We start from the raw sequence: 27,400 nt of genomic DNA on the forward strand, positions 1-27,400 counted from the left end.
GATAGCAAAATTTTCAACCAATCAGTTGACCCATATAAAAATCAAACTATTGTTAAGTAATAAATTTTACCTCCAATGCTTAAACCTTGCAGCCCAGCGTCAAAGCAGCAGCTACTTCAGACAACAGTTATCGTTCGAGCAGTCACATAAATTGGTAAAAAAACAGAAGGGTAAGAAGCTGATTAGCTGAACACTGCAATAAGGTGTATAAGACGATTGCTTACAATTGCTAAATTGAAGGAACATTGATTGATACGAGAAACTGATTTACGTTCTAATGAATGAAATCCATCAACTGAAACTTTACATTCTAAAATATTAAGAGTGTCAATGCTGTGGTAACACCGGTCTCTTCTCCAACAACTCGTAATGCACAATAAAATTATCCTGCGCATAAAATATAGGTTCAACTCGGGACTACAATTTGTCAAGTTAGGATAAAATGCACGAAATATAATTCAATCAGTTTACCTTTCGGATAGTTTCAAAGGTATTGGGATCAAAGCAGTGATAAGATCCTCTCTCACACGTGTTGGTCTTCACAAGTGGTTCCATGTTGGGTACTCTTATGAACCATAGGCGGTGTTCCTTGTGATAAAACCAGCCTCTATTATTTCTGCCAACAACAAATGTCATACAACATTTTAGTACACACCAATCAAGGCTTGTTTATATATATTGCTGAACATTAAACACTCTTAAGTCGTAAAAAGAAGGGCACATAGGATTTAAAACATGATCTCAAAGAAACTGTTAAGAGGTCAAAAGCATTCCATCACTATAAGCTCTTAAGTGGACAAACGTACGCATATTATGGGGTTTTTAAACTTTTTATATAAGGGAAATAATACAAATTTATAAACAAATGAACACTTACAGTTCATTGGCAGCATATAATTGGGCCTCGTCTTTGGGCATGCTGCAAACAAAAGAGAATGACTCTGTGAGTTCAATACTTTGAAAATTGAAAATAACTTGAGAGGTCCAACAAGAAGCACCTGTAAAAGATATAGAACAACGTTTCCACAGAAAACTTTGAAAAATACCCTTGCTGCAGCCACCAATTTGAGTTAGAGCACAGAGGCACAATATACATGAAGAAGATTGAATTTGCAAAAAGATTTTTAATAAAAAGAACAGCTCACATGTAGTACAGGCGGTTGTTTAGCATAGTAACATTGCGGAACACTAAACTCTGGATCACCCTTAGCCGGCTCGTCAGACCATGGGGAACCAAAAGTCTTGTGAAGGTTTTCTGTTGAATTCAAGTTTAATCCAAGCGTTGTCAAATCAATTCCAAGTGCAAGAGATGTAAGATCAGGATCACTCATCCTTATGACACTTAACAATCCAAGCAAACCAAATAGGTCTGGAGCAGATTGCGCTGACTGCATCGATTTCATTCCCTGATCCCTATATGATTGATTGCCAGCTGACATCTGGTGCAGGCGAAACTGGGATTGATTTTGTTGTTGATACTGCTGAATAAGCTGGTCATATGAACCCATGCCAGAAACTGAATTGGCAGAATTCAGAGGTCTTAATCCAATGCCAGGAGGTCCTCCACTAGTCTGAATCAAAAGTTTTAGATGTTAGATCCCACAATTACTAAAGAATTTAAATAAATGCTTATAACTCAAGCTTTTCCCGATCTGAGGATAAAAAACCATTCAACTTTCCTGATGTACTAGAATCGACTTATTTGGACCAACAAATCATTTTGAATCAAATCATCAGATATATACCTACAATCATAAGAATATGTTTTCCAATCCACGTTGAATGACACCATAAGAATAAAATCACCATACAATCTATTCCCACAGTGAAACCCCATTATAACAAAAAGAATAATTTGTGAAACCAAACTACCACACCTGTGAATGATATGTTGAATGTGATGATGGGAATATGTCTGAACCATGCATATGGAGAAGATCCTGATTGTTTACTTGTGAAAACGAGACACCACTACTGCTGACTGATGGAGCATGTTGTTGCTGTTGTGGCCTATGAGAAGAATAAGTTCCCCCCAAGTTAAATCCTGAGGACCGTCCCATCTGCAAAACAATATACATAGATATAAGGGCTTAGAGAAATTTGGAGCAAGTAATAATCCAAGGGCAAGGGGGGAAAAGGACTCTTCTTTGATTTAGAGCTTAGAACCCACTGGGAAGTGCTGAGATTGCATCATCGACACAGCATTGTCATGGAGTTGTTCTTTCTGGTGCATATTGATCCCATATTCAGCATCACCACCTGCTGAAGATCTAATAATAAGGTCAAAAATGCAAGTAGGCAAGCAGCCTCCCCTACAGGAATGTTGTTCAACCATTCAAGCAGTATGTATATGTGGTGAAACGACATAATGCTAAGTCCTTGGGGTTATCCTAAGCAGTGAGGGAGGAGGAAATGGTTTAGGAGTATGATAGGTCAAGGGTTACATGATTACATCCCTTCAGTTGTAACAAAAAAAAATGGTAGATGAAAGATATATTGGCACCCATGATTATCTGACACTGCCTAGTTCCTCAGCTCAAAGGGTGCCCTTCTATCCATCCTTCCACAATTCTCCCTCCACTCAACCACACAACCCACCAAAGAGAAAAAAGAATAAAAGCCCCAAACACAATCCATTATCACAAGTCTACCTCTGTCGCCAACAATTGTAATGCACTTTCCTCATACACAACTAAAGAACACAACAGGGGATGGTTAGAGAAATTAGGTAAAAATTAAAGGATGAACATAGCAAGTATATATGGAGGCTACATTATTTTGTGAAGAGGTCAGCAGACTAGCAAAATGGCAAGTCATTTAGGTATTCTGTCCACTATTTTCATAGATTAGTAACTAATTTAATTTTTGAAACACAAGAGAAGGATGTCTTTCAAGATAATCTAGTGGAGGTAGGAGCAATTGACTAGAAGAGCAAAACTCCTTTCCGATTGTTCTATTTCATATAGTTTTGGGAGTATGTTAATCATATTTGGGGATATATATGTTTGAGAGAGCGAGAGAGAGAGAGAGAGAGAGAGAGAGAGAGAGAGAGAGAGAGAGAGAGTGTGTGTGTGTGTGTGTGAGAGAGAGAAAGAGAGAGAGAGAGTGAGCGTGTGCATGTAGTGTGTGTGGTGTGTGAGAGAGAGAGAGAGAGACAGCGTGTGTGGTGTGTGAGAGAGAGAGAGAGAGACAGCGTGTGCATGTAGTGTGTGTGTGAGAAAGAGAGAGGTGAAGTTGAATGAAAATTCAGAATACCCTCAATATTCTAAAACTTGGAAATAAAAATGTAAAATCACCAAAAAAATGACACGTCAAAGAATACTAACATCTGAAAATCACCTACCGAAGAAACATTTCTCAAAATATTAAATTTCAAACTCTAAAATATATCTAAGTCTTGGTTAACTTAACATTTAAATTATGCAACTGCAAAAACGAATAATCTAATCAACTTATAAATGAATATATCGCGCACCTTTAAATCCCGGTAAAGCTGGAAAGTCCTCATTTTGGATGCTGAACTCTTGGTTCTGTTGAACAATAGGACTAACACCAAGGCCTTGTTTTCGTAGTGAACCTAAAAAAAATTCTGTATATTATATTCCAATTACTGTATAGAATACAACCAAAACTGCATCATATTTCTTTACTAACCCAACTGCCCCTGAGGCCCTCCCGCAGAACTGGGACGACTTGTTAATGAAGGGAAATCGTTGATGTCAAAAGGAGAACTGTCATTAGAATTCACATCATTCATTATTCCCATCGAGCTCAAATTATTCACTTGGACATGGCTTTGAGAAAGTGGACCACCAGCATTAGGGTAAGAGTTTCCTAGCATCGAAATTACTTGCGGAGACCCTGAAACCAGAAAATTATGTACAGGAAGATTCCGTAAGTAAAATTTGATAAAATGATAAAACAATTTCATTTCAGCACCAGACAGCCATATGCAATAACAACCAATACAGCTGAGCCTGCTAATTCTTGGACTGCTATTCAAACCTAAAAACTAAGGAACTACACCAAACTGTGTTACAACAATTCAACAGAATCCACCAAGGTATTAAAAAAAATTATAGTATTTGCATTAATTACCAAATTAATAAGCAAATGAAATCTTATAACAAATCGTGAACCAAAGCTCAAATTCATTTCAAACATCAAATCTTACTAGAACCTAAGTCATCAGTCTCATAGATAAGGCCTTCCACAGTAGGCTGGGAAATTGAGTTTGTTTCCAATTTTGTAGGAATCAAATTCATACAATAGTCCAAAAAATTTGAGTTCTATGAGCGTAATTCCAACTCTGAGTTCAATATATTGAACTCATGAGTTTGATTCCTATACAATAAATGACAAACCCTTTAAAAGAAAATGGAATAACCAATATGAGAATAAAAATTGGACGGATCCCGCAACTAATAGATATAACTCACCTCTCTCAAACTCATACCATTGTAGTAATTGCGTTATAGGAATCAAACTCACCTTAACCACTGCAGAAGGCCTAACTATAGTTATAAAGCACGAAAAGAACTAATTCCATAAGGAAGGCAATATACCTTGTGGTAGCACACCACTCATCAAGCGATTTTGCCCTTGTACAGTTAAACTTCCAGATCCACCATTTCCGCTTAAATTCAGACGAGAAGCAAGACCAGGCACCGACAAGCCTCCACCAGTGCTAATACTCCTCCCAATGTTTCCCCCACCAACCATGTTTCCCATGGAACTTGTAATCCGAGGACCTGCATTTCCCAAAATTGGGGACACACCCAATCCTGAAACAGCACTCCGGTTACCAATTGCAGCAGATGTAGGGAGAATCCCAGGAATAGAACCGCCAATTCCATTTGTGCTACTACTAAATCCAGGGTTTCCTACTACACTTATACCTCCTCTATTAGTGACTCCTGAATGTGCATGGGAGCTTCCATGAGATAACTGCAAAAACAGTTTTTTTTTAAGGAAAATATGGGAGAAGAGTAAAATACAAGACAAAGAAAGACAGAGAGAAGCAGAGAGAGAGGTTCATCGATTATGTCACTGCTCTCAAAACTACAATTAGCATATGAAATACATATCCCATGCACCTGAGACAAAGCAACAGGAAGGTTATTTGATGTGAATCGTCCGCCAGAGAGGCTTCCAGCTGGTTGTTGGACTCCACCAGAAGGAACATTATTTATTGTTGAGTTTCTTGATGTTAATGTACCCGGCATGTTGGGAACATTGAAGCTCCCATGAATATTATGCAATCCCTGCATACTTCCTGCAGAAAGAAACTTGAAATTTCACTAACATTGACACTAACACAAGAAACTCAAGCAATAGTAACCCACCTGAGTGATGAAAAACGGGAGAAGCTGCACCAGATTGACCAGAGAAAGATGATGCAAATCGCCCACTACTGTCTGGGAGATTTGAGGCTGATCCGTTTAGAGAAGACTGCAACCAAAAGCAAATTAGGTTTCCCGTGATAAATGAACAAATTATGCAACACATATGAAACACAAAACACATATCAACACTAGAGACTTTAAATTCCTCTTAATCCTAAAAACCACAACTGCAACAATAACCGTAAGGAATACAATATTTGGCACTGTTTTGTCTACATAAAATTAGAAAAACTATTCAATATTGTAACATTTCTTGCATACTGCAAAAATAATTATAGTTCATCATGCAAAACATAACACTAATAAACAATAGACATGCATGAAATCACCAAAAATTTAGAAACAAAAGCATACAGCATCATGGTCTGACCATAAACTATTTGCAAATAAAGTGCAAATCCTAACGAGCATCTCACGACAATGTTAAAATTGAAGGGGAAAAAAGCCGTGTATAAGTGCAAGTGCTTGGAAAGATGCATGAACAGACAAATGACACATTTCTTTCAACAACAAATCCAGAGTTCAATCATTAAACAATCCAAAACCTTACATGATTAGACAGACTTGTTGGGAAAAAGATAACATTTTGAGTCAAGAAGACAATCTTAATATCTTATACACAAAATTTACTGTAGAGAAGTGATATGGACAAAAGACTGTACATTAAGTAAACCCGACATTGCATGAGCATCAAAAGGTCATGCAATAACGCATTCCTTGCTTCCTTGCCGAGAAATAACCCTTCCTTGTACGAACAACTTGATATATCTTCTCCGTTAACAAATAACCTATAGCCTGAAAAGGACAACTTGATAAATCTTCTTTGTTGACAAATAGCCTACAGATGCATCCATAATAATTCAATAACTTGGCATCAACTTTAGTACAAAATAATTCCGCACAGATACACAACCAACACACGCAAACACACATATGAGAGATTATGGTAAAGTACAAGTATTCATTTCATTTCTTTTATAACCCAGGACTCAACATGTCAACCTTGCTGACACAGCTTCTAAACTGGATCCATTGCCTACCCCTACAATCTTTGGGGGAATGAAACAATAGCCATTGCAAGGTAGGTACCTTCGGGTTTCTAACCTGAGACCACAAGGTACAAGCCGTAGTTCTTAAGTCCCAAACTGGGTTTTCTTAGGCAAGGAATTGACACACTATAATCAGCTTTACAGAAACCCAAAATCTTCTACGTAATAATTTTGCAATGACTAACTAAATTACTAATGCAATGTATCTCCTGCAGCATAAGGTGTCCAGATTTTTTAGGAACTCTCGACTTCCCAAACGCAAATGAAACTATCAATTACTATAACAACATAAAAAATCAGATTCCCATAGATGGTATTTTCAATTACCATGTCAAGTTCCATAAAACGAAAAGGTAAACTATACAATATCTTAAAGGTGAGCAATCCCAAGAAGAAAATTACAGAGTTCTCCAGTAACTTTCTCAGATTCCCACAGACTTAACCATCTGCTTCCCAATTTCAAATGCACTTTAACTCACTGAAAACATTTTCAAAAACATCTAACACCATTTCAAAATCAAAACACGCCACCGGAACGTTGTAATATGCTTCACCAAAGATTAACTCATAATTCGAGACGTTCCACAAACTACCCCATTTTCAATCGCTAAAATATTCACAAGCTTCTAAAACGAAAATTTAAAAAAAAAAAAAAAAAAGGAAAAGATCTCAAGCCATAAATTCTAACGAATACAAAACCTAACACTTAAATCATAAACTCCACCACTTTCTGGTTTCTTCATTAATCCAAATTTTCTCGACAGCCAAACAAAATGCAACGCAACGCACACTAGCCTCAGTCATTTCGATGTTAAAATCCTAAAATCAAAAACCCTAGGAGAGAGAGTGATGTTGCTAGGGCACCAAAACCAAAATCTCCTCAACAGTCACAGGCGCGAGGATCCACGAAAGAGGAACGAACTCGGAGCGATTGGAGATCGAACTCGGACCGAGTCGGGATCGAGTCCGACTCGGGGAGAGAGGAGAGAGTGAGTACCTGAGGGAGCAGATCAGCGAGAGCGAGGGTTTGGGGGTCTGAGTCAAACAGCGAGTTAGATTGCCCTAAAGAGAGAAGAGGAGAACGTCAGAGAGGGAAGAAAATGTCGAGATTTTTCAATGATAAAGTTCGGTGTAGGGAGAAGAGAAAAGATCGTATGCGGCGGCGAGTACTTGTGGTGGAGTGGGCCGCACTCTGTGGCTATTGGGTGACTGTTGGATCTGATAATTTAGGTGGGCCTGGGTGCAGGGTAATAAAGGAAAATTGTAATTTAGTGAAGACAATCTCGACTGCCAATTGTCGGTTGTTGTTGTTTCTATTGCCCAAAAGCAAAGTTGTAATTTTTTACTTTTATAACGAAATGAAAATACAATTTTGCTTTTAAACATTTTTTTATTTATTTTTTTAACAAACGACGTAATGTACATTAAGAAGTACGGGATTAGGCTAAGTTTCGCAATGGAGTAGCAATAATGTAGTTCAAATTCGTCTTTGGCGATAATTGAACCTAAAACCTCATATATAAGTTTTGTGAACCTAAAACCTCGTATATAAGTAGATAAAACATCATAAGATAAAAATCGGGAATAAAAGCATAATTTCTTTTGTGAAAAAAATATTCAATTCTTATATATTAAGGTGGTATACTTGATTTCTAGACTCTTGTTGTAATTTATAAGTTTTGTCTGAAACAGTTTTTCTCGAGAAGATTTTTTTTTTTTTTATAGAAAAAAAAGTCAGAAATACAGCTATATAAGTGTCATATTATAATTGGTTAGAATTGTTTTTCAAATTTTCAACCAATTATACTCTAATAATTGATTCACTAAACTGTATTCTCAGCATACTGAACTGTGCAAGGATCCAGGGATCATCTGCACATAATTTTTGAACAAGGCATATTCATGTTTTCCATACAATATCTCAAGAGTGTTGCCATCCACACACCTTTTTTACCTTTCACATATTTCATGTAAATTTATGTCATTTAATCCTCTTCAGCTCAATCGACCGACAACTGAAAATTAAGAGAATGTTGCTACTATCCCAGTGGGCTTTTTAGATCTGCCATCGAAGTGAAGTGCTGCCCCTTTTCGGCTAGGCCCATAAGGGCCACTGTTGCAGCATAAGCACCTTCTTGCCACCATCTCACTCATGTCAAAACGAGAAGAGATCCTCCATCAAGATCATCGAATCAAATGATCTAGGCTTTTAAAATTTCATCTAATGACAAAAAATTATTATAACTTTTAAAGGATCAAAACAGGTGGGCCGTTAGATGAAATTTCAAAGGCCCGGATCACTTGATCCGATGACCTTGGTGGAAGAGATCTGGAAATGATATCTTCTCGTTTAAACACACTTCACCTCTTTCTCCAACTCCCCAATCCCTTTTTTTAATTGAAGGTAACGAACTCGGAACTCCCCAATCCCTTAACTCGCATAGAGTTGCATAAATTGTGTCGAAGAATGCACTGGATGAGCAAATCATAATCTGTAATGGTTTTGAGGATGAAATACAAAACAATCAATGAATGTTATGGGTGTTTTAGCCATTAGATTTAATTTCTACAACGATTAGATATTATATTTTCAATCGGTGTTGCATACTACTAAAGAAAAATTAGAGAATGTAACTTTTTTGTACGCTTTTTCATTTGTGAATATTATTGACACTCTAAACAGTCACCGTGTGGTAACTAGATTCATATAAGTCGTTTAGAAAGTAGAATTGAGTGTAGAGATTAAATTATGTTTGAACTTTGTGGCACGTTCAGAAATTCCAGCATCTAGCTAGCTTGTGAAACTGCAATTTATTCGACCCTTCTTATTGATGGAGGGAAACAAATAAAATTAAAAATTAAAAAACACAACTATGTATGAATACAATTTTGACTCACACATGACACAACTATAAACAAAAGATGACCGGCCGGCGACGGCGAGCCACTTAATAGAGTGGCCTTTCTTCGTTCTGTTGAGGTGTTAGATCTGGTGTTGTTGGGGCACTTTGCCCTTGAATATTCACCTCAAATTGATTCATCGCTACTTCTGCGTATTTCCCCACCATCTGGGGATCTATTGGCCCTCCTTGTGATGGCTGGCCGTTAGGCATGTTGCCACCACCGTTTTGCCCTATAAAATGCACAAAAATAGGAGTCACAATAGTTCATAATTTCAAGCATATAGACTAATTACTAAAATATTGAGTAAATCCACATAACTTGTCGTTGGGTATCATGACACTAACATGAGAGAACCTAGAATCATCAGGTCGTTGAATTAAATGATTGTTTAGACCATTTAATATTTTGTAGGTATATATATCGACACGTTATTGACTACTGACACGTCAATCATACTATTGATACTTTGAATGGATGTTTGTCGATATGCTTGTCAGTAGAAATCTAGCTGAAAACTAAATGCTAATGTGAGGACATCTTATTATAGGTGGCTAGATAAGACACACGGTCAAACTCTTCAACCCAAGATTTCCCCACTAACAAAATTGAGACTTACATACAATACGCCACTAAGGTGGTATTGCATACTAATTATGCGTTATTAGTTTAGAATATCGGTGAAAAGTTGTTTGTCGCGTGATAAGTCCTACTATTTTTAATTGGCCAGATAGGTCGCTACCTAGGTTTACTACCTGTTTTAACGATGATGTATTACACAATATGATACTCAGAGATTAGGTTGTATGCTTAATTACCTGCATAGTGTGCTGCAATTGCTGCTCTTCTCCTGTTACCGCTGCTTATAACACAAACTATGATTACCACAATGACCACAAAAACAATGATAGCTGGAACTGTAACTCCAATAATTAATGGTAGCTTGCTGCTTTTCTTCTTGCTGCTGCCACCACCAAGAGAAGAGCCATTATCACTATCAGCTGGAATTATTGTCTTACAGGTCGCGCCGGCGGCACAAAGATCAGGATTTCCCGACGACCTTCATCCCCAGAAAATAGAAGTTCAAACTGTCAACACAAAAGCAAAGAAAAAAGAGAAATATATATACAAAAACAGAACCGGTTCTATATAAACTCTTTTTTTTTAAATAAAAAATAGAACTTGAGGAACACTAACCCGAGAATAATATGACACTAAATCGTAGCTCATATGATATGATCTAGTTTCCGTATTTTTTTTAAACTTGTTATCAATTCTATTTGTCCATATTACATCAAGGGAGAAAAAGGAATAAGTATACTTACACTAATTTCAGCTTGGTATTCGTTGAAATTGTGGTGGGAATGGGTCCACTGAGTTTATTGTCTGCTAAATTCCTAATACAGGAGAAAAATTATGGTTAATTATACAGAAAGTAGCAAGAATATAATATGCTAGGAGACAGTTTCTGGGAAAATATTACAACTGGGTTAGTTTAGGTAAGGTGCCAAGAAAATCAGGAATGGCTCCACCCAAGCTGTTGTTGTGCATGTCTCTGCAATTCAAAAAATAATTTGCAAGTGCATTGGTTAGAATCTAAAAAACTATTTAAACAGGTTCCTTTTTTTATTTAATTATATTTTTCAGTTTATATTATTTTCTTTTCACCAACTAACTAGCGGTGTTCAGTGATAGCTTACATTGTCTGAAGAGCATCAAGGGAGCTGAAGTCTGGAAGTTGGCCAGAGAGACCATAGCCACTCAGGTACCTGAAATCTCAAGTGCGTTGCAAATTAATGAATATATAATATAATTGAAAATTTAACATAAAAATAAAAAGGTTTAAACTTGGGAAATTTTTTTAAGTAATTACAGTGCTGTTACGCGGGGTGTAATATCAGAACTGCAATTGACCCAGTCCCAGGTAAATGGAGAAGGGAGGCATGGGTCACCAGTCCATTCCTGTAATATACTGAACTTGTCTTGCAATATACCTAACCCTGTCACTGATATGTAGCAAAAGAAAACCCACAAAAAAGGAAAAAAATCGTCAATTTCGGAATGTAATAACTAGAAAATGCACACACAAAATAATGAGCTCATTGATGGTCATATAATGATATTAGATGTAAATCATGCTATGTTATTAGGCTCTGAATATGATCAACGCTATTGAGCGCCTTGTTTCAACGATAAGATGGGAGTATGGATTCACGTTCACATGTGAACGTGAGCAGTAGTACTATATTCCGGGGATCCTCAAATCGTATTCCTTTATCGTACATTGTACGACCAGTTTTCGTCAGGTACTGTTCATGTTTAATTTTAAATAAAAATATTTAGAATGATTTATGACTGTACGATGTACAATGAACGGACACAGTTTGAGAATTCTCAGGATTCTTACAAAGAGGATCCGGAGAGGATCCTCGTGCATGAATTATCATAGTATGATAAGATTAAGGACTCGAATACCAACCGTCATTGCTATCCGTTCCACCCGTTAACGGACCACTGACATAATAAACTTCCATGGCATTAATCAACGGTGGAAGTGTCGAATCGGCAGTAGCTACCAGAGAAATATTTGTGCTAGAAGAAGCAGTAATGTTGGTAATATACATCTCAGTGACAGTTCCATAGACAGGAACAATGGGGTCCGACTCCGACTTGCCATCGATGTAAATCTCGAAGGATCTGGTTTCGGACGTGGTCAGTTGGCTCATTTCGGTGAAGTACATGATGATGTAGATGGGAACTTTATCGGTCGGAAGATCAGTGCCCAGACTAATTGATACGGAGGGTTTTGAGGTAGTTATTGCATACTGGAAAGCAGCAGCTGGAGGCTGATCTGGCACAGAGGTATCAATAATATGTAGATCGTTTGTGAGTTTTACTAATCCATCTCCACCCTCCACTGGCTCCCAAATCCGATCATAATCATCACTTGGGTACCTAGAAAACCCACACACATATAAATATATTAATATCGCATGGAATTTGATTGTCTCATGAAATAAATAAATTGAAGTCAACTTAAGTAGGATTAGTATATACTATAGACTTTTGATAAATTATGGACTATATGTGGATCCTACATCCAGAGGTCGCACTTGCTGTGATGGCAAGTGCCTTCGCCCATGAGCGGTAGGTCTCGGGTTCGAGACTTGGGAGCAGCCTCTCCATAAATGGGGGTAAGGCTAGCCGACATTCACCTCTCTCAGACCCTGCGTAAAGCGGGAGCCTTGTGCACTGGGTACGACCTTTATGTGGATCCTACATCCAATCCATTGTCAGGCTTTGGGTTGAGTTGACTTAAAATTTGGCCAAGTTAATTGAGTATGTTGATATAGTACTACTGCTCACATTCACAATAGCGACTGTTGTTAGTTTTTCTGTAATCTCTAACAGATTTATGTCAGTCTCGCGTGAACATGTGATTGATTATTGCTAAACGTAAATCTAGGTGAGCTCACATGCAGTGGAGCTTACAAGTATATACGGCCATCAAAATTGTTTATATGCTCACATTCACATGAGCGATCGTTGTTAGCTTTTTCTTTAATCTCTAACAGATTTATTGTTGATCTTTTGTGAACACGTGATTGATTATTGCTAAATATAAATCTAGTTGAGCTCACATGCAGTGAAGCTTACAAGTATATACGGCTACCAAAATTGTTTATATGACACAAGTGAATGACTAATAATGTTAGAGTCGTTATCAAATTTGTTCACTAAATAATGTGCCTATAGAGGTGCAAAGTATAAAATGATAAAAGAAGGGCGTCAAAATGTTTCAATTATAAGCAACCTTTTATATACCTTATATTATCAGTTGCACCATAAGCAACCCTTCTTGTATGAACCATAGCATATTCAGCGTCCACATGGCTGTACATATCCGTGCCCAAGCCCCGGATCTCGATAGCTGATATAAACGGAAGCTGGTTAGGCTTCGTTTGAGCAAGACAAATCTCTATAAAATCACCGTTGGCGACATAAACTAGTTCTTTATACACAAGATCAGTGGCTGAAGTTATGACGTCGGCCCAATAGTTCCCGTCCAGAAGAAGAGCAAATTCAGGAGGAGATGATTTCTTGTCATAGTTTCCATAAAAGAAAGTTGCTCGCACAAGAAACTGAGCCCCCTTTTCTGCTTTGATGGAGTAACAGTTTCTTTTCCTGGTTGAAAACACTCTCAAGGTGGTCAACACACGAGGCACTCCGTTTGTGGTTTGAACCACTTGGGATTTTCCACCTGAAACAAATTCGTCGTCTCCAACCCATTTGATCGTATTTTCGTCCGTGAATGAATCCGATGACCCGCAATCGATGCTAACAACTGCAGATGAATCATGTCAGCAAGCAAAAGAAGTTAGTTTGATACAAAACATACAAGGATGGTATCCAACACGGTGATGCTATACTGCAACTGTTTATCCGAACTCCAAAATAGTCATCATACACTCATTCAAGTGCAAATTCTCTCCATCACTTTTTAAAATGCCAAAAATAACTTTTTAAAGTAAAGAAAGTGAAAGCTAAGTACAAAAAAGTACAAGAATAATCTTATTTGTATCAAATTTACTAACAGATCGCATTTATGACATCCTGATTATTAAAGTACGTTTACTTATGAGATATGAAATTAAATTATGAATATAAAGTGTTAATAGATAAATTAGTAAGCATAGTACAAATAATTGCATTACTCACGATTAGCGGATACAGATAACAGAGACAGAGCTACGAGGAGTAACACTAACAACAGTACTATGGAGCTAGCCATGGTGATTGGTGAGCACTGAGGACAAAATAAGAGGCACATATTAGTGGTAATAAGCCCTTCCCATATATAGTGATAGTTGGCTGATCTTGACCCTTACATTAAGGGCATTGACTTATCGAATGTGGAGTTTTTCTTGCCAATAATACTAGTTGCATGTTGGCAGTATGAAGGAATTGGATCCAGTGGGAATTTCCTCTATATTTTAGTTGTCATCAGATGAGCTCAGACTCATATGAGAACGAAGAGGTGTAGAGACTAGAACCAATAGAATTGCATAGTGTCTTTTTTTCTTAGGGGATGTGATTTCCTGTAAGAATTTTATCTTCGTGCATATCTTGTTTATTTGGACTTTAAGATTGAAGAAATTAAATGAAAATTAATAAATAAAAATGGATAGTACTTGTATTTCGTGAAGGAGGAATGCATATATCTCACTCTTCGCAAATAATTTGTTAATTTTCATTCAAAGATCATTTTTACAAAAAACAATCATTCTAGTTAGTGATCGTTTATGCATTAAAATGTATGGATTTAGTCGACGACATAAATGCTAAGTAACATATTCATGATAAACCGTTTATTAATTCTATAATTTGGATGATTGAACGATATTCATTCGAATGATTTTTTGTAGTGATGATTTTCAAATAAAACTTAAGAAATTGAATCTTTTGGATGCAAGTATTATTAACAAAGATAAACAAGAATACACAAAAGGAGAAAAGAACGTGCGAAAATTATTTTTCTTTGCTTAAATGATTGTTCTAGACGCTGTTAGCCAATTTGATTTGAAAGCATAGCTATAGCTCCTGGACCTGAACGGAACCCACAAGATTATCTCTCTGTTGACTTTGACGTTAACTACAGCTCTCATTCGTTTGATTCTAGGGATCTCTATGGATTAAGAAGTAGTCAAAATCAACGGTTGGTGGTGAACTTCTGGGAAAGGAAGAGAGTGGACTTTATGAGATAGAACTTAGAACAAGCTAAAGTGTAGACCCAGTCGCAGACGACGACATTTTTATGGAGATTAACGGCGTTGATATTCTTATAATCATTGCTTATCATAAACAAGTTGGCAGTAGAAAAATAGAATGGAACGTGCATGAACGTGAATCTTCACATGAAGAGAATGGGAAGAAATTTTTGAAGGGATAATCTTCATTAAGCAAGCAAGTCCTCAATCAAAGGTTACTAAACACTTCGCTAGTTGGCCACAGGTCTGCTATCCCTAACTTGATGTCTCTTATATGTCTCCTTTCTGATTTCTATGACACATGTCCAACCATTTGAACCTAACCTTAACCCCATTAACTTTTAATAAAATTAAGAAACTAAAACTAAAAATAAAGAAACTCGCAGCCACCGCTTTCCCACCCACCCTGGATCTCGACGATCTCCCGCCCTAGCAACCCAGACAGTCACCCAAGGAGGCCAACACCATTCCAGGAGTGGCTACCCCAACTCCTGTCGCCAAAGCCTCCTCCATATACACTTAAGAATAAAAAAAACAAAGAACTACCAGATGTTGTCCACGCAACCAGATAAACCTCATCAGCCGCCAATAACCCAACTCTGGACACTCCTACTCGTTGCTACCAAAGCCTCCCCTCGGATCCTCCCTCTATCTCTCTTTCTCTCTTGGCCCAAGATTGAAATAATTATCTTCCCATTCAATATCCACAGTCAAATCAAACTTCTGTCATATTAATTTTTGGGTGGAATCTTTTGCTAATTTTTTAGGAATAATGTCACTGATTAGGGATATAATCTAGGCTTTGGTTGAAAATCCCAATAGAACTTATCTTCTATAAAAGTTCTAACAAATCCTGAAAATGATGAAAGAAATTTGGGGAGGATTTGATGGTTATATATGAAAGGGAAAGTGAACCCACAAAGAGGGGAAAGGAAACCCAAGAGTAAAATTAATAATCAGTGGGTGGGTTCATCGGAAAGAGAGGGAAGAGTAAAAGAGGCTTCGCCGGCGGTGAATGACATCAAGAATCCGTTGTTTTTTTAATTATCAATTTTTACTTTTTTTTTAAATTCATTCTTGAAAGATTAATGCTGTTAAATTTGAGGTTAAAGTTTAGGACGGATGTCAAAATGGTAGAAAGGAGATATATAAGAGACACCAATTTAGAGACACCAGACATGTGGCCTTCACTAGTTTACTAGATGTTGATTAGTGAAAGAGCCGCTTGAATTACATTTGATCAACTAGCTCGTAATTTAACAATATTAGAAGATATTTTAAATTTGATTTTCATTCATCTTTTGATAAAATAAAATAAAAGGCAAAACTTTTTTTTTTGTTTGACTTCAAACTAAAACTAGTTAGGGTTAGTTTAGAAACGCTTGAAGCACTTCTACTCAAAGCACTTTTATTGGAAGGGCTTCTATAAGAAGCACGTATAAAAATTTGGGTGAAGTGCCGATTTAGTCTCTAAACTATCACTTCAATGAAAATTAGGTCCCTGAATTATTTTTTTTTTGTAAAATAAGTCATTCAATTCATTAAAACTGCTAATTGCATCCTTACTATTAGGGTAAAATGCCGATTTAGTCGCTGAATTATCACCTTAGTGAAAATTAGGTTCCTGAATTATTTTTTCGGTAAAATAAGTCCCTAAATTCATTAAAAATTGCTAATTTCATCCCTACTATTATCACCTTAGTGAAAATTATATTCCGCCTAGGGCGTTTTTTAGAACACTACCTATACCTAGGACCCCACAAAGGCACATTTCAGAACTAACTATGTCCTCCTCTTGCAGTCTCTCAACAAGCAGGAGCTCGACAACCAACCAAAGTGCCAACTCCTTGGGAAGCTATGTGCTCGAGCCAAGGATCATCTTCAGTGAAATTCCTTCCCGAACACGTTTACTTACAATTCGCTTATGGGTTGTTACTGCTTGCGAGGGGAAATGGGTGATGTGAAAAAGATTTTTGACCTAATGCTTAACAAGGGCTCCATGGTTACTGCTTACAGTTGTAACATACTGATAAATGGATATTGTAAGCATAGAAGGATAAATGAGGCACTGATGCTTTTTAAGGAAATGTCTCGTAGTATAGTGGTTCTGGATGTTGTTACTTATAGCACTCTTGTGGAAGGATTTTGCAAGCTAGGCAAAATACATGATGCATAAAAGCTGTTTTTCAAAATGCAAGCTTGTGGACAATTTCCAGATGTTCAAACTTATTCTATTTTACTTAATGGCCTGTGTAAAAGTCAACAACTTTCCAAGGCAATGAAACTGTTAAGAGATATGGTAGGTTAAAAGTTGGATCCAAATGTTGTGTGTTGCACTACTCTCATTGATAGAGATGGAAGAGAGAGGTTGTCCTCCAAAAAATTGCACCTATAACACGATTATCCGAGGGCTTGTTAATAACAATGAGAAATCAAGGGCAATGAAACTTAATTGGAAAATGGTGGAGAGAGGATTCTTCACAGATGCATCAACTGAGGAATTGATAGTTGATCAAAAGAGGATTATGACGTTCATTGACACATTCGAAAGTTGAAACAGATCCTTCTTACGTTCACAAATTAACTTTGAAACTGTTGTACCTTTGACAATCGTGGATGTATTAGATATGAATTTAATCTACCTGTTAAAGTCTCTCTCTTTCTCTATTATCTTTGCAGTGGAATGGATCTTAAATGATTTAGAAGGATGTTGATTGAATTAGATTCTTTGGAATAAGCAACTGTTTTGCAGGGATGAAATTCAACATACAATGTCGTCGAATATGATGTCTGGTCTAAGAACCTTATAAGAAGGTGCATGTTTTTTCGCTTTGACTGCTTCCTAGGAAAAGGAGTTTCCCTCTTTCTTTCTAGTGTTTATATGACAGCCTCTTGAACATTTTATGGTATCAGAGCAGGTTGGCCCACATGTGAAACCCAACAGCCGCACGTGCTCCACGTCACCCAATTCGTGTTGTTCATGTATTTAGCTTGAAAATGCGCCACACGTGAAAGGCGTATTGAGAGTGAATCCCACATTAATGAGAGGATAGACTTTACATGTGTTTATATCTAGTTGGACTACTTTCCATATTGTCAATTGATTTTATAGTGGAACCTCAACTTTCTTCATATATTTCATGTCAGTATGCGTGCAATATCCATACCTAGCGATGGAGAGTGAAAATATCTGATCAGCAAAAAAGGAGAAAACCATTAGCTTCATGCACTACGGCTAAAGGGGTTGGTCGTGAATGAAGGGAACATCATGTGATGCTCGTTATAATGCGTTGCTGCTGCACTTGAAACTGTGTTATAGGTGCAATCATCTGCCATCTGGAAAACGGCCTCTATCTTCCACTATAAATCGATCATATGCGTAACAAGTAAAATGAAATTAAAGTAAAGATTAAAGACATATAGTGCCAATCACAAGTATTTTGTTATCGGCATAATCAGCAATGAGATTAGGGGTGGAAAAAAAATACCAAAAATCCCGAACCGTACCGAAAAAATCCCGAAACCGAATCGAAAAAATCCCAAACCGAAAATCCTGAAAATTTTGATACCGATACTTTTCGGTACGGGAATAGGTCTCACAATATGACTTTTTCAGTATTCCCAAACCGAACCAAAGTTAAAGTATATATAGTTTTAGATATTATAAGCCATTGGATTGGTTGAGAATTAATCTCAACCATTCATTCAAAATGAAACCCAACCTCACCTTCACTCTCTGACTTCTCCGCCAAGCCCTGTGACCTCACTTCACCTTCACTTCCCTCCCTACTTATTTACTCCTTTCAGTTTAGACCCACAAATCTCTCTCTCTCTCTCTTTCCCTCCCTCCACTTTTTCACTCTCTCCCCCTTACCTTCACACTACATCCAAACTCCAGTCTTCCATTTTCTTTTTGAATTTGACAACTTCCTCTCCATTCGATAATCAATACAGCCACCTCTGCTTCCTTCTACTTCTCTCTTCATTAAGGTAATATTCTTGTCTTCATCTGGAAATCTTGATGTGGTAAAGTCTGTTTATAGCTTTAATTCGTTTTTAATTTGGGCATTTGAATTCTAGGGTTTTGGATTTGGGGGTTTTCAATTTCGTTTAAAATTTGGGGCATTTTAACCATTTCTTGCATGTTCATGTCATTTTCTTTATTTTTCTATTCTTTTGCAACATCAATGCTGGAAATAGCAGGTGGATTCTGGATGGGTTTCTCCTCGACCTGTTATTTTTCTTTTTAATGAGGCTGAAGAGCTTTTCTTGTTGGTAAGTTATTACCATAATATTTAGTCTGGAAGTTATTGCATCATTTGCTACCAATTCAGGTTTTATAAAGTTATTCCATCTAATTGAAAAAGAGCTCGAGGGATTTGGCATAAGGTCAGTCAGCTATAGCTTTGTTTCTGGTCTGTAATCTGTATAGCTTTGTCATTTTGTTACTTCAGTTTAGCAGATCTTAAGGCAATTTATGCATTGGTCACTATTTTGGGATTCCCGAAATTTAGGATTTCCGAAAATTTAGTTTGGGATCGGTCTTGAAATTGGAATTCCCGAAAACTTCGGTTTGGGAATCAGGACGTGATTTTCGATTCGGTATCCCATACCAAACCAGCCCTAAATGAAATAGTATTTGTCATAAGAACGGAAAATCAAACTCACGATTATTAGCAAATGAAGATGGCCAAGGAAGAGCTAGAAGGAGCAATATTTGTATGGTACATGCATTCAATTGAGAAGAATTTGTGAGAAGTCATTGAATTGATAGCAGTTCAACTGAATCTAATTATACTGAAGAAAAAAAATGTAAAGAAGCCAGGAAAAACGGTAAAGTCTTATTTGTGGAGGTAAATTTCTTTCATACCATTGTTACGGCTTTCAAAATGGTTCATAAAGTTAAAATTTCTCACATTGCCTTATGATATTTTCAAATCGTATTAATTTATGTCTTCTTGCTGTTTGACCTTATGACCCTTATTAAATTGATGATGTGCCAACCATGGGACCGTAAATAGGTTGGCGCGGAAACCACAATCGGACGCCTAACAAGAACTATCGTCTTGGAGTGTCGACTTCTCCTCAATGGATTCCTTGTATCCCAAATTAACAATTAGTCGCCAATTTGTTCGCTGTTGGATATAAGTCAACAATTTGTGATAATTTATATATGCTAATAAATAATAAATGCAATAGAAACTAACAAAATATAAACTAGAATATGTTGTGGTCTATTTTTATCTGACAGAAAGACTAGGGCCGGCGGCAGAGAGAGAGAGGAGAGAGAGGTGTGTTTGTAGAATTGTAGGGGAATGTGTGTGTTGTTATCCCTCCTGCATTGTGCCTTTATTTATAGTAGTAAAGGGAGAGAAGATATTTCTTCTCCTCCAAGTAATACAAGTTGTAATAGGAAAGGATAACTAGAATCAAATCTTATCTAGGATTTACACAATCATACTTAAACTAGGAATGTTTACAACACTCCCCCTTGAGTGTGTAAATACTCAAGGTAGATTCAGCATCATGCAGAAGTTGAGGAAGTCGACTCGTCAGCATTGATTCCAAGGAACAACGCTTATTCTCAATAAGGTAGGAACTTGCATAAGTAGTAAGTCTCACTAAAAAAACCCCTAAGGCTATGGCAAAAACCCGAGTAGGGACAAAATCCATAGTCTAAGGAAAAATGCGTGAGAAATGCAAAGTCAAAAGAAACGTCTACAGGACGTCATCAGGGATATGACCAGCCCAAGGTGGGTGCCTCGTTAAAACCTAGTTAGGTAGCAAAAACCCAGTGGGAAAAATGCTCCTAATCGTAGGGAAAAAGAGTACATTAAGATCAAGCAAGTATCTAGAAGATACTCCCCCTGAGTTTGACATAATTCCACAGAGAAATAGCAAAGTTACTACTCAGAAAGTTTACGCATACCAATTCCATGAACAAGCTTCTGAAACGTCGCATTCGGTAGTGATTTGGTGAAGAGGTCGGCCAGATTGTCTTGTGATCGGATTTGCGTGACTTCAATCTTCTGATGCTCTTGTTGTTGATGTGTAAAGAAGAACTTCGGCGCAATATGCTTGGTGTTGTCTCCTTTGATGTAACCCTTCTTGAGCTGTTCGATGCAAGCTGCGTTGTCTTCAAAAATCGTCGTCGGGGCATTAACGGCGGGATGAAGATCACAGGAGCTTCGAATATGGCCCACTACTGCTCTCAACCAAAAGCATTCCCGAGTTGCTTCATGTAAGGTGAGAATTTCAGCATGGTTAGACGAAGTGGCAACTAAGGTCTGTTTAGTTGACCTCCAAGATATTGCGATGCCTCCAACGGTAAAGACATAACCCGTTTGAGAACGCGCCTTGTGCGGATCAGATAAGTATCCAGCGTCGGCATAACCAACAAGGCGAGAATCAACCCGATGAGCATAGGATGCGGCATCACTCGAGGATTCGTAGGGATAGAATAAGCCCAAATCCGTAGTACCCTTAAGGTAACGGAAGATGTCTTTCACGCCAGTCCAATGTCTGCATGTTGGTGCATTGCTGTATCTTGCCAAAAGATTAACAGCGAAGGAGATGTCGGGTCTAGTGCATTGAGCTAAGTACAATAAAGCGCCTATCGCACTTAGATAAGGAACTTCAGGCTCCAAAATCTCTTCATCATCCTCCTTCGGACGGAAGGGATCTCGCTTTGCATCTAGCGTACGAACGACCATATGAGTACTCGAAGGCTTCGCTTTATCCTCATTAAAACGGCGCAACACCTTCTGGGTGTAGTTCGATTGATGTACTAGGATTCCATCCGAACAATGCTCTATCTCGAGACCGAGACAGTATCGAGTCTTACCTAGATCTTTCATCTCAAATTCCGACTTCAGGTGCGAAGCAGTTCTCGCGAGCTCTTCAGGAGTTCCGATGAGATTCATGTCATCGACATATACTGCAACAATCGCAAATCCGGAATGTGACTTCTTAATGAACACACAAGGGCATAGTTCGTTATTCACATATCCCTGACTAGTCAAATACTCACTTAAACGGTTATACCACATTCTTCCGGATTGTTTCAAACCGTATAGTGAACGCCTCAGCCGAATTGAGAGCGTGTTCCGGGGTTTGGAAATATTTGAACCAGTCAATGTAAGTCCTTCGGGAACTTTCATATAAATTTCCGTATCAAGATCCCCATAGAGATACGCGGTTACTACGTCCATCAGCTGCATATCCAGTTTTTCGGAAACTACCAAACTGATAAGGTATCGAAAAGTAATCACATCCATAACGGGTGAGTAAGTTTCGTCATAGTCAATCCCGGGGCGTTGTGAGAAACCTTGTGCTACAAGACGAGCTTTGTAACGCACAATTTCGTTCTTCTCATTACGCTTCCGAACGAAAACCCACTTGTAGCCAACGGGCTTTACATGTGGAGGAGTAGGAACTACAGGTCCAAACACCTTACGTTTCGCAAGTGAATCAAGTTCGACTTGGATTGCTTGTTTCCAGTTTGACCAATCAGCTCTACGTCGACATTCATCAACGGAACGCGGTTCAATGTCATCGCTCAACATGATCTCAGTAGCTACTGCAAATGCTAATGCATCGTCGACAATCATCTCATTTCTACGCCACACATCATCTAAGCTAGCATAATAGACCGAAATCTCACGATTCTCGGGAGGAGGATTCGTCTCTTCAAGGACGCTTCCATAATCTAGAATTTCCTCATGAGTTGGGTAAAATGAGTAAGCGATAGTCGGATTCACGGTAGGCTCTTCAGGACCTTGTGCCGTGGTTTTCCTCTTTCGGGGGTGTGAATCATTTGAACCAAGGGGTCTGCCACGCTTTTGTGTAGGGGCAGATGATTGGCTAGCCGCTAATGTACGTGGATCACCAGAATTGGCGTCCCGGGCTTCCAGGAGGGTAGTCCGTCGTACATTTGGTACATCCATCTTTGCAGGCGTATTCGCAGCTGGAATATGTGATCTTGTCACGCGCGCTAGATCGGTGAAAGCATCTGGCATGCTCTGAGCTATGCTCTGGAGATCTAATATGCGCTGCACTTCAGCTTCAGATTGAGCGGTGCGGGGATCTAAATGAGACAAAGTGGGAGTCGTCCACGATAATTCGCGTCGTTCATTAGGAACGTTGACGTTCTTATCTCCCCCTAACGACGGGAAGACTGTCTCATAGAAGTGACAATCCGCGAAACGAGCGGTAAACAGATCGCCTGTCAAAGGTTCTAAGTAACGAATAATCGAAGGAGAATCATATCCGACATAGATTCCCATCCTTCGCTGAGGCCCTATTTTTGTACGTAAGGGCGGCGAGATCGGCACATAGACCGCACAACCAAAAACGCGCAGATGCGATATGTCGGGTTCGCATCCGGTGACCAACTGAAGGGCACTAAATGGTTGTGTCGCAACAGGCCTCAGGCGGACCAACTTTGCTGCGTGCAATATTGCATGGCCCCAAGCAGCGATCGGGAGCTTGGTACGTATGACCAACGATCGAGCAATCATTTGTAAACGCTTAATGAAAGCCTCTACCAGGCCGTTCTGGGTGTGAACATGGGGTACAGGATGTTCAACTTCAACCCCAACCGACATGCAATAGTCATCAAAAGTTTTAGATGTGAATTCTCCAGCATTATCCAATCGAATAGATTTGATCGGATAATCAGGGTGGTGAGCCCTGAGCTTGATAACCTGAGCCAACAGTTTGGAGAATGCAGCGTTCCTTGTGGACAACAAGCACACGTGTGACCAACGTGTAGAAGCGTCAACCAAAACCATAAAATATCTAAATGGTCCGCAGGGAGGTTGAATCGGTCCACAAATGTCCCCCTGAATCCGTTGTAGAAAGATGGGAGGATTCGAACGAATCTTGTCATAAGAAGGCTTAGTAATAAGCTTTCCCATAGAACATGTTTGGCATGCAATTTCATGGATCGAACCTAAGCTTCGGGTTAGTGGATGCCCGTGTGAAGTTTTGAGGATACGGCGCATCGCTATTCGTCCAGGATGTCCCAAACGATCATGCCAAAGTGTAATTTCGTGCGCGGTCCCTGTGGTAGGGCCGGCCACATAGTGGCATTCTATGGGGCGTATGGTCGTAGTATAAAGACCACTCGGGTTACGCTCCATCTTCTCTAGAATACGCTTCTGGCCATATTCGTAGGAAGTTACGCACAGAAATTCAACTCCGTTTTCTACGTGGGTTTCAGCGTGGTAATTGTTATCTCTAATGTCCTTGAAACTTAGTAACGTTCTTCCGGAACGTGGAGAATAGAGTGCCTCAGCAATGGTCAAGATTGTACCATTGGACAACATTATACGTGCCTTACCGTATCCTTCGATCAGGTTGGATGGGCCTGAGAGGGTTGTCAGAGGTGCATTCTTAGGTACGAAGTTAGTGAAATAGATGCGTTCACGGAAAACAGTATGCGTGGTTGCACTATCTGCCAGACAACTAACTTTCCCACTAGTCATACCTAGAATGAAAAATTAATTTGAATCGGTCACATGCATAAAAGTTTATAAAAACAAGTATCAATTCAAAATAATTTCATTTATTCAAGGATTAAAAACTTAATATCCAAAATAAATCGCCAACTAATAATCCAAAACATAAAGGAAAATTGTTCAAAATCAATCAAAAAACAAGGTGGGGTTCGGCCACTAGGTGGAATTCGACCCCAATTGTATTATTTCAACTGAAAAATAAGTCTATGTCTAAGATTCTAATCTTCCATAGGAGTGTTATCCTCCTGAAAATCAGAAACCTCCATCTTTGTAGTCTCCGGTTCGTCCACTTGCAGGAAGTTTGATTCAAACTTCGTACGACGAGAATGATATGCATCCACAACCTTCTTGGGAGCACGGCAAATACGGGACCAATGGTCCTTGGAACCACAACGATATCACATATCGTCATTCATTGTGGCAGGTGCTTTGCCCTTATTCTTGAAGTTCGGGGCCTTGGGAGCGAGGTTTGGGCGCTTCTGGGCTTTGTTTCCTCCCTTGGATGGGCCTTGGCTCTGTTGACCTTGGTGGGATGGCTTCTGGCCGCCCTTACCACGCCTCTTTTGGCGTTTTGGGTGTTGATTAGTGCTATAATGTGCTTCAGGCACAGCAGTAGCCCCAGTAGGTCGAGCTTGATGATTCTTCATCAACAGCTGGTTCTGCTTTTCAGCAAGAAGTAAAACAGAGATCAAATCCGAGAACTTAGTGAACTTCTGAGCTCTATATTGTTGCTGCAGGACAATATTAGAAGCAGAGAAGGTCAAGTAGGTCTTCTCCAGGAGATCCTCTTCAGTCAAAGTTTCATTGCAAAACTTGAGAAGTGATCGGATTCGACAAACTTCAGAATTATATTCATTCACAGACTTAAAGTCTTGGAAGCGCAAGTGCTGCCAGTCGTGTCTTGCTTCAGGCAAGAATATGTCCTTTTGGTGATCGAAACGATCAGCCAAAGCGACCCATAATGCACGTGGATCCTCCTCAGCAAGGTACTCAGTTTGTAGAGCGTCATGGATATGTCTTCGGATGAAGATCATAGCAGTGGCTTTTTCAGCCTCGCCAACAGGTTTATCTGTTGCTTCTTCAATAGCAGGACGCAAGTTCTTTGCAGTGAGGTGGAGCTTCACATCTTGAACCCACTTGAGGTAGTTCCTTCCAGAAACCTCCAAAGCGGTGAAGTCGAGTTTGTTCAAGTTCGACATGTTCCTATCACAAAATAGATGGACAAGATGTGGTTAGTGTAATGGAGAAAAATCAATCCATTCACATAGGAGTAGAACATACAGGTTCTAATAGACATGTATTGGTTTAATTTTGCATGAAAAACTTCGGGTTTTCATGGGTGATATATTTAAGTGAAAACTTCGGGTTTTCAAACAAGGCATGTTTAGAAGAAACTTCGGGTTTCAAAGTAATTATGAACTTCAGGTTCATATATTCCTGCAGGCAAACACATATATATATATGCAAACAAATATGCAACAGATATATGCAAAAATATAACCTTTAGGTGTATAATTATAATTGAATTAATTTATTTGGACTTCGGGCCAAATTAAAATGTGGGGAAAAAAAATATAAACCCATTGGGCCTAAAAATAATTAGGCGAATAAAATTTGGGATCCAAAAAAAAAAATATGGAGCAGTGGATGGCTAAAAAAAATGGGTCCGTAAGACATATGCCCAAAAATTTGGGCAATGGAGGGTCTCGAGGTGAGCTGCAGGCTCACGGGGTGGGGAGAGGCAAGGGGCCGCAGAAAACAGGCCCTAAAAAAAACGCGGGCCGCTAAAAGCTAACCCCTGAAAAAAAATTTGCACTCGGCTCTCTGCAGGAGGGCCCAAATATATATATATATATATATATATATTTTTTTTTTTTTTTATGTGGAAGAAGAAGGCTGCAAGCTCTTCTGCTCGGCGTGGAGACCCCATCCTCAAGATGGTGGTCACGGGTTCGAAAGAACCCAAGTCCCAATCGCAAAAAAATGTTTTTTTTTTCAATTCAATTATATTATATGCATGTATAATTTTAATGAATCACATATTTACGTTGATGCATATGCAAATAATAGTTTCAATGCATGTACATATGTAAGATTCAATTCATGGCAAATATCAAATTCACATAATTGTAGCAATTTTGGTTATGAAGCATACACAATTTATGTAGAATCTAAAATACGTTAAACGTAAAGTTGGGTCATGCATTATGGTGAATGTTCATGCTATCAGGGCTTGCAAAATATCGAGTTAAAAGCCGTTGTTTGGAAAGAACCTGATTGCGTGATGATATGGATGAACTGGTTTGATGCAGAAAAAATCTCCAACGTCAGATTCCTAAGCGCAGCGGTAGGAGCGTGCTGATAACGTGTTGTGGTCTATTTTTATCTGACAGAAAGACTAGGGCCGGCGGCAGAGAGAGAGAGGAGAGAGAGGTGTGTTTGTAGAATTGTAGGGGAATGTGTGTGTTGTTATCCCTCCTACATTGTGCCTTTATTTATAGTAGTAAAGGGAGAGAAGATATTTCTTCTCCTCCAAGTAATACAAGTTGTAATAGGAAAGGATAACTAGAATCAAATCTTATCTAGGATTTACACAATCATACTTAAACTAGGAATGTTTACAACAGAATATTTATTATAAAACAGACAACTTGAAGATCGAGGCTTGCGTACCGCAATGTCCTTGAAACAGAAATTTCGTCCCTACTCTGTGCTTGTAGTTCTACGGACGTCTGCTTCACCAGGATTCAACGATC

The 27,400-nt window shown here is 38.6% G+C and overlaps 2 protein-coding genes and 1 non-coding gene across 8 annotated transcripts; 1 reads left to right on the forward strand and 2 right to left on the reverse strand.

Annotated features, from left to right (window-relative positions):
* Positions 1-169: 169 nt before the first annotated feature.
* Positions 170-7,618, reverse strand: LOC103447768 (probable NOT transcription complex subunit VIP2). 6 transcript variants are annotated; one of them, XM_008386973.4, is made up of 15 exons: positions 7,452-7,610; positions 6,068-6,200; positions 5,346-5,451; positions 5,097-5,275; positions 4,899-4,947; positions 4,566-4,784; positions 3,655-3,861; positions 3,476-3,577; positions 2,171-2,259; positions 1,878-2,060; positions 1,146-1,571; positions 999-1,051; positions 878-919; positions 472-616; positions 170-387 (listed from the first exon to the last, which is right to left on the reverse strand). In XM_008386973.4, exons 2-15 carry the CDS (start codon positions 6,083-6,085, stop codon positions 328-330), a joined length of 1,878 nt encoding a protein of 625 aa, XP_008385195.3. In that variant the 5' UTR covers positions 6,086-6,200; positions 7,452-7,610; the 3' UTR covers positions 170-327. The 6 variants fall into 6 exon arrangements, with proteins under 6 accessions (XP_008385195.3, XP_070663722.1, XP_070663720.1 ...); XM_070807621.1 differs by having other exon boundaries at positions 2,171-2,262; XM_070807619.1 differs by having other exon boundaries at positions 4,566-4,947; positions 7,452-7,618.
* Positions 5,346-5,423, forward strand: LOC114819894 (small nucleolar RNA snoR35). Its single transcript, XR_003767192.1, has one exon. It is a non-coding gene; the product is annotated as a small nucleolar RNA snoR35 (small nucleolar RNA).
* A 1,606-nt stretch (positions 7,619-9,224) lies between the features above and the next one.
* On the reverse strand, positions 9,225-14,192 carry LOC103447810 (uncharacterized protein At1g24485). The gene is made up of 9 exons (XM_008387012.4): positions 14,075-14,192; positions 13,181-13,700; positions 11,835-12,310; positions 11,229-11,361; positions 11,056-11,124; positions 10,839-10,910; positions 10,681-10,752; positions 10,174-10,415; positions 9,225-9,587 (listed from the first exon to the last, which is right to left on the reverse strand). Exons 1-9 carry the CDS (start codon positions 14,184-14,186, stop codon positions 9,403-9,405), a joined length of 1,881 nt encoding a protein of 626 aa, XP_008385234.3. The 5' UTR covers positions 14,187-14,192; the 3' UTR covers positions 9,225-9,402.
* Between the last annotated feature and the right edge of the window lie 13,208 nt (positions 14,193-27,400).

The sequence above is a fragment of the Malus domestica genome, chromosome 11 (genome assembly GCF_042453785.1).
Source record: "Malus domestica chromosome 11, GDT2T_hap1".
In the NCBI taxonomy this organism is placed as follows: domain Eukaryota; kingdom Viridiplantae; phylum Streptophyta; class Magnoliopsida; order Rosales; family Rosaceae; genus Malus; species Malus domestica.

Excerpts from the sequence above, each read along its gene's own strand:
- LOC103447810 (XM_008387012.4), bottom strand. The coding sequence starts at position 14,186 with ATGTGCCTCTTATTTTGTCCTCAGTGCTCACCAATCACCATGGCTAGC. Across the intron at positions 11,362-11,834 it reads TGGAACGGATAGCAATGACG|TGACAGGGTTAGGTATATTG; the intron begins GTTGGTATTCGA and ends GCTACATATCAG. Across the intron at positions 9,588-10,173 it reads AATTGCAGCACACTATGCAG|GGCAAAACGGTGGTGGCAAC; the intron begins GTAATTAAGCAT and ends TGCATTTTATAG.
- LOC103447768 (XM_070807617.1), bottom strand. Across the intron at positions 4,948-5,096 it reads TTCCTGTTGCTTTGTCTCAG|TTATCTCATGGAAGCTCCCA; the intron begins GTGCATGGGATA and ends CTGTTTTTGCAG. Across the intron at positions 2,263-3,475 it reads AGCTTTACCGGGATTTAAAG|CAGGTGGTGATGCTGAATAT; the intron begins GTGCGCGATATA and ends TTAGATCTTCAG.